At 50.5% G+C, this 7,438-nt stretch overlaps 1 protein-coding gene across 1 annotated transcript; it reads left to right on the forward strand.

Annotated features, from left to right (window-relative positions):
• The first annotated feature begins 1,279 nt into the window (after positions 1 to 1,279).
• Positions 1,280 to 3,154, forward strand: LOC129388064 (solute carrier family 22 member 7-like). Its single transcript, XM_055078089.1, has one exon. The coding sequence runs from the start codon at positions 1,280 to 1,282 to the stop codon at positions 3,152 to 3,154; it is 1,875 nt and encodes a 624-aa protein (XP_054934064.1).
• Positions 3,155 to 7,438: the final 4,284 nt, after the last annotated feature.

Genomic DNA, 7,438 nt, shown 5'->3' on the forward strand with positions numbered 1-7,438 from the left:
CCGCAATTTCCTTCTTTCCTTCCCTCCTCTCTCGCCCTGTGATCTTTGTTTTCCACTTTCCCATTGCCCCGGTGTAGAGTAGCCAACCAGACGTTATTCTGGTTAACCTCCCACTCTTCTGCTTTTCTCTTTCCTCCTTTCCTTCCCATGTACCACTGGGTATCTGCAAGAATAGACAACATGGGCCCCTGTAAAGTGTAATTTAAATGCAATCAGCATTCTTTGAGAACTTCAGGCACTTTTCAGTATGTCGGCCTGGATCTAACATCATTTACGCCAACTTGGCCTTTCTCTCTTCTCACATTTCCCTGCAAAAAGTAGCAGGCCACAGACAAAGCTTTTCCGACCGGCCTCTCTGCTTTCTCACATTAGGAATGTTCCCCTATCCCTCTTGGCCGCTGGGTATGTGCGCCATTTTGTTCTGTCTACGAATAGGTAACGTTGGAGTAGACCACTTGGGACATTGGGTATGTGCCAGTAGTTATGTGCAAGAATAGACTTGGGTCACTGAATAGGTGCAACTGGGAAAGTGTCACTTGGTATGTGCCCGAATATTCCACTTCGCCCATTCGGTATGTGCAAGTCCAAATTTGAAACTAACTATGTGAACGTCCTCCAGAGTGGGTATGTGCCACTGAGTAGGCGCCCCAATAGACAAGTAAAAGAAGAGCGAAGGTGTTACATATCGACATCATAAAATTTTAGTAGTCAACTACAGAGAAGTGGAAAAGTCAGCGTCAAGATTAGCCGAGCGTGAATAGGTGAAATGAACCGAATGGAGCAATAGCGCGCATTCAGTGTGGATCGTTGAGCAAAAGAAAGTGCAGATGTCCGAAGCGGAAAATTGATCTAATCGACTAGAAAGAAGGAAAAACTTGACAAAACAGTGGGTCTCTACATTGCTTCAGTGTTATTCACATGAACGCCTCCATTAATCATGACAGGAGTTCCACCGGGTATTTTCTTTAAGAAACTCATGGGATAGCCTTTAGATAGGAGCACACCAGACTAGTAGGACAGGTACTAGGGTAAACATGGAAATCGCATTATTAAACGACTAAGCGAAATGTACTATTTTTTGTTCACCAAGTAGCAAGTGGGAATGCCAACGCCGTACAAAGGCCCCCGACACTGTGACAGAGTGTGCAATGCGCGCGTTGGGGAAGAAGAAGAAGTATTCGTTTCGGCAGGTCCACACAGCTAGCTCTCGTCAGGAATCCTTTCTTCCGAGACTGTCCAGGACTACTAAACCAGAAGAGCAAGACCTCAGAACCAGGCGATGGACGTCCTTCTACCCCACCGACTGGCCGGCGCCGATCTCCGAACAAGCGAGTCCTTTGACTGCGAGGAAGCGTTTGGTCACGGCCCTTTCCAGAAGAGGATGCTCGTCCTCATCCTTCTAGGAGCCTTCTCGGCTAATTGCCAAACCGTGGTGATTTCCCTCGCCACCGGTGACGTCGACCATTGGTGCAAGCCGCTCGCCGGTTTCAACATCTCTGCAGCCGATTGGAAGAATATTGCCATACAGATCGAGGCCGATGGACGCTTCAGCCGCTGCCGCATTTACGAACGCTGCAAGCCACCCGCTGAACACGGCGATTTCGCTGAGCCTCCCAAGATCGGCGGTGTTCTAACCGGGACCGACGAGTGGCACAGCCGATGCTTCCAAAACACCAGCGACCCACGCGACGTGCCCTGTGAAGAGCGGGACTACGACGTCAGGTTGGCCGAGGCCAGTGCGGTGAGCTCTTGGAACATGGTGTGCGACCAACGTTTTCTGCCGACCATTCTTGTCGCCCTGCAGAACGCCGGCGCCCTAGTTTCCCTTATCCTAGCCGCAGCCTTCGTAGACTACGTCGGCAGGAGAGTCATGCTACTGTCCTCCGCGACAGCGGTAGTCACCTGCACGGTGTTTACCTTCGCGGCGACAAATTACGTCCGCTACGCTGTGGTGCGCTTCCTTACCGGGGCCATTGTCGCGGTACACACGATTTTTACCTGCCTCATACCGTTCGAGGTGATGACGCACGCCCACAGGCCGCAGCAAGTGCTCCTCCTCGCGGCTCTGGGCCTGGCGTTATGTGAGGTTTGGAGTGTCATCATCAAACCCATGGTCATCGACTGGCGTCTGAAGCAGGTCATGTTCCTAGCCCCAACGGCTCTCCTGCTCCCGGCTTTGTCTACCGCCCGAGAGTCGCCTCGTTGGCTCGTCGCGAAAGGGAGACTGGAAGCGGCCGAAGCAGTCATGATGCAGGCTGCCGAAACCAACAGTACCCCGCTTCCTGTCACGGCCTGTCTCGTGGCGAAGCTGAGAGAACAGATCAATAACCACGCAAGTCGCGATGGTGGTGACATGGAAGTCTTGGTCGACTATCGCTCCCTCCGGCGTCGAGCGTTGGCGATGTTTGCCGTTTGCTTCTCCATATCTTTTGTTTTTTACCTCGATGCCTTCTCGACGGCGCAGTACAACGAATTTTGGATCCCCTGCCTCACGGCTGTCATCACGCTGGCCGTGTACGTGGGGATGCACTTCCTGATGACCGGCGTCGCCCTTGTCAGAGTGCTCAGCGTGTGCTTCCTGTTTACGGGCACCATACGATCCGCGCTGAGCGTGGCGGTGGGCGCTGGATTCGTCATGATCACCAAGATCTTACTCGTCCTGTCCAAGGACGTCTCTAACGTAATGTTTCTACACTGTTTCACCTACGTGCTGGAACTCTTTCCATCGGCAGTGCGCGCCGGTGTCGCCTGGTGGGCGTTTGGCTTCGGACGTGTCGCGGACATGTGCGCGACAATGACCCTCGTCGTGAAGCCAGCGGGGCACGAAGACGTGGTGTTCGCCATTGCGGGACTTTTCCTCTTCGTCTCCTTGCTCGTCATCCGGCTCCTTCCGCGGACGAAAGTGGTGGAATACGCACGAATCGTGGCCATTCGTGCATCAAACTCTACCAGGATGTCCATGGATCACATGAAACGAACCCTAATACAGAGGATAGTACGCAAGAAGTCCAAGACCAGAAGCCTGGAAAGCTCCAAGTCATCCAGCAGGAAGAGTGGGAAGAGTGGTGGCAGCAAAAGTCCGGGCAATTTAATGTTTCTCGTCGGCTTCAAACCGAGCGAATGCTGGAATGAACCCACCGCAACCTTAATATGAAATGACTGGGCATGATGTCCTGTTGGACAAAATCCCAAAGAAAACTCAGCCCAAGGAAAAGCTCAAACTTTCTTATATTCTAACCTCCTATCTGTTCTGTCTTCACAGAGTATTTTTGCATTTTATGCGTGTTTTCTTTTTGCCTCGCAAATATCGTTTTTTCATCTTCATAGATATACATTGGCTCTTTGAAAGTTGATGTGTGTGCTATACCGCGAGACTGCTGAAACTTGCCTCAGAATTACAGGCTGCAGGTGGAGAATGCAAAAAGACAGGAGCGTGATTTTTTGCGTTGCTAATTTATATATAAACGCATACATACATGCTTTAATGACCACACTCCCATATAATATTGTAACGTAGATTGGAGACGGAGTGTTACAAAATAGACGTTTCTCTTGAATGGCCGGCCAGAAGAAGAACGGGCAGCTTACGCACTTCATCGTCTTTCATGGCGGCGACCTTAGCGCGCGCCGTGTGTGTGTGTGTGTGTGTGTGTGTGTAGTGACTTTTGAAGGAGAGGAAGAGAGATGTGCAGTGCCGTAACTGTCTCTCAGTGGAGGACACCTCAACAGCACTGCACAGGGAAAGGGGAGTGGGGAGAAATAGATAAGGGAGAGAAGGAAAAGAAGGCGGAAAGAAATAACAAGAAGGGTGAAGAAGCAATGCGGGGCTTACAGCCGCGCTCTCAGCTGCGTGTCACAGCAAAAGTAAAGTAGGGCAGGAAGCACTTTCTTGACAGTGGAAGGGTGGGCTGCCGGAAAGAGAAGTGCTCCCTCCGAGTCACAGGGCAGTCCCACACGACGGTATGACGCCAATAGCGCAGTGCGCTCAACATCGAAGGCCGGGCAGCGGAGCAGAAGGTGCTCAAGCGTCTCCCCCTCGCCGCAGCCCAAGCACGCGGGGCTGCCTCTTCCGTGCAGTCTGTGCATTCTGGCGGCCGTGTTGTAGCAGCCGACGCGCAGCCGAAGGAGAAAACGAGCGGTCCCAGCGGGAGAGACACGCGTGGGGGAAGAGGCGAGGGGGCGTACCTGCAGCAACGCGCGGATCCGGCTGCTGCGCGCCGAGAATGCGCAGTATCGCCGTCTTGGCCAAGTCGAAACGAGTGACGGAGCTGGCGAGGGGCAAGCCGGAGGCAACCGGTTCCCACTGGGACGACGTGCTGCATTCGAATCACTTTTATCAGATAGAGATGTCAGTGAGAGCTATATGTCGGACGAAGCTTAGTAACCGGTGGAGAAGTTTGCAAACATTTGCGGGTAATTCCATGCAGCAGAAAGAAGGCTTGCCCTTCGTGTGGTCACTTAAGGGCGTGGTCCAAATCTTGTCCCCAGTTGAAGTTTTCCAAAGAATACTGGGATTGATTGATTGATTGATTGATTGATTGATTGATTGATTGATTGATTGATTGATTGATTGATTGATTGATTGATTGATTGATTGATTGATTGATTGATTGATTGTGTTTACGGCCAAAAGCATCAAACAGGCTGCGAGGTATACGCGTGGTTGTTTGCGAGGTTGATTTGCCGGGTTTTCATGCAACTAAATTTCAGTACCCGAGCGTTTTCCCATTCCTCCTCATCGCAAAGCGGTGCCGCCGCAGTCTCGAACGGAACTCGCGACATCTTTTTAAACAGCAGAACAACTACCATATATATACCATATATTGCCACTAGGCTGTCGAGAGGCTCAACGAGTGTCGTTTTGAAACGGCTTATCACCCAAAACGCGTCATTTGCTACAGGCGCATTGCAAGTGTGTGCGTTCTTGCCAGTCGGCGCCACTGCACACCTCAAAGCACCCAGTGCTATACCTTAGACTCACGCTACCATCCAATCTCTGGGTGTGTAGGAAGCAGGCTTTTGTTAAATTTCTGACGCTCACCCACGTCAGCTCCCTCCCCTCGCCAGACTCGTCCTTATCACAATTTTGCCGTGGAATACGAGCACAGGACCACTTAAACTATGCAAGAAACTCTGCGACACTTCGCAATAGCGAGGTCGAGGAAATTAAACGATTCAAATACTCATTGAAGTTGCGCGAAATACCGCACTGCCTTCATTCTTTTTTTATTAAAACCTGAATCAATAGCATTCGCCTCTTATTTCTTTTATTTTATTCATTCATTCATTTATTAATTCATTCATTTGTTTATTTCCTAGCTTTAAAGTTCCGGAGATTTGATGGAGACGAAAGGGGAGTATATAAGTAGTCATTAGCAAACATCTTGAAAGTTTTCGGCGTAGATGATGACAGCAACGAAGACAGGAGGGTGGCTCCAGTCGTCGGTGGTCGGTGGTACTAATGCGTGAAAGTAAACGCCGATGTCGCATGGCCTTACCAGTACCAGATCTTTAGTGCGAGATGAAATGTCAGATGGACGTAGGAACAACTCTACGTTAAGGTCAATTTTAGTGCAGTAAATCTCAGTGTAGTACAGAAGGCCTAACATCTTCAGCTGCCATTAATCTCTCTCTATCTCTTTCTCTCGATCTCTATCTCTCTCTCTCTCTTTCTTTTTACGTTCTCATCAGTACATTGCCCGCTACGGTGGCTTAGCGGATATGTCGTTACGCTTGGTGTGATAGCTAGAGCATGGCGGTGCTGTGCTGAGGGACGTGGGTTCTACACGATCTGTTACGGACAAATCCCCAGCACGATAGAGGTTCTTTCGGAATTTGTAGCCATCTAAGGCATGAAGACAGGGGCGTAGCCGGGGGGGGGGGGGCATATGGGGCTTCAGCCCCCCCCCCCCCTTGAATTTCCTTCGTGCTGTCATGCCCCGCCGACTAAAGCAACCTCGGCGCCGGAAATCATGCTCGATTTTGTCCAGAGTGTCCTTTTCACTCTCGAAAAGGCATTTCAGCACAAACATTACGACATTGGGGTGAAATTCGCGGCAACGCCAGTGCACCGGGAGTAACATCGTAACGCCCCCCCTCCCCCCTCCCAAGGAGCTCCATACGAGCAGTTTCAAAGGCGTTTTGATGGCTAGCGAGCTTGTCGCTGCATCTCGCGGAGGACGTGGAATCTACGGAGCGCTTGGATTTCAATTCTGAAACTTTATGTGTATAATGTTATCATAACATTTTTATGCGAAAGGTGCATTGAAAGTTCCAAAGTCGTGCTTTAGATTTTAAATTCCGGAACTTTGAGGGTTTAATGTTATAAACATTTCACGCCAAAGGTGCGTTAAGTTTTCTAAAGTCGTACCTCGGACCATACAATGAGACAGAGCAAATCAACACACTATCAGACAAATTTGCTAAGTACGCAGCGAGGTCCGATGAGTCGAAGCGTTGTAGGAGTTCATTTGTGCCATTATGCCACAGAAAAGAATATCAACATGTTTTTCACCTGCGCCAAAGCATCCATGTCAAGACACTAAACCCAGCGAAGGTAACTACGTTCTTATTCATTTTTCGACTTTTACTTTTATTCGCGAATACACATTTAGCCTCTTCACTTTTCTTGTTCTCGTTACCCGCGGGCTGCCAGAGCCAGCCAGAGCGCATGCGTTTTTCTCGTGTTGCCCCGACCACCGCGCGGCGCACTTCGGTGCGTATTCGTTTGTCCGACCGAGTGGCTTTTTGCCTGGCAGAGTTTTGGACGCTTTCTGGCTAGCAGACGAGTAAAAGAAACAATGGTCCCTCGCCACCATCACAGTGGGGACACGACGGATTGCAACGCGTTCGCTTGAGCGCAATCTGTCCGGAAAGTCCTGTCTCGCCGGTGTAGGATGCCGAGGAGTATGCGTATGGTTCTCTGTGGGTCAAGCGTCTCACGTTTTCTTCGATATTCATTCGGTAGCCACATGAGGTGCCCAAAGATGGCATTCGATTGTGGCCAACATGCTTTCCTTCGCGTCTTTTTTTTTTTTCATTTTGGTGCCTGCGCCCCACAAAGAAAAATAAAGACATATTTGCGGCGCAGCGCAATGACGCATGGTGAAAGTTCGATTTCGTTATTTCTCTTGCGGCGGATAAAGGGGCCATGGGACGCTTCAGTTGCCGGGTACTCTTATTATATTATTGCGATAGCAGTTATATGGAAGCTCCAGGCGCATTCCTGCCGTCGCCGTCGAACTCATGTTCTCTATGAAGTTCAAAGGCGATAACATCGTGACCGTCCTCGGCATGTTGCATGTGCGAGTGAAAGCAAAATGGGGTGGGGGGGCGGCATAGGTGAGCCGACGATGGTTGCTCAGTCTTGTGTGTGCAAGGGAGAAAATAGGGGAGGAAGCACGCCGCCTTCCGTCGCGCGCGATGCATCGGGGGATTG

This window comes from Dermacentor andersoni, chromosome 10 (assembly GCF_023375885.2).
Source record: "Dermacentor andersoni chromosome 10, qqDerAnde1_hic_scaffold, whole genome shotgun sequence".
NCBI lineage: Eukaryota > Metazoa > Arthropoda > Arachnida > Ixodida > Ixodidae > Dermacentor > Dermacentor andersoni.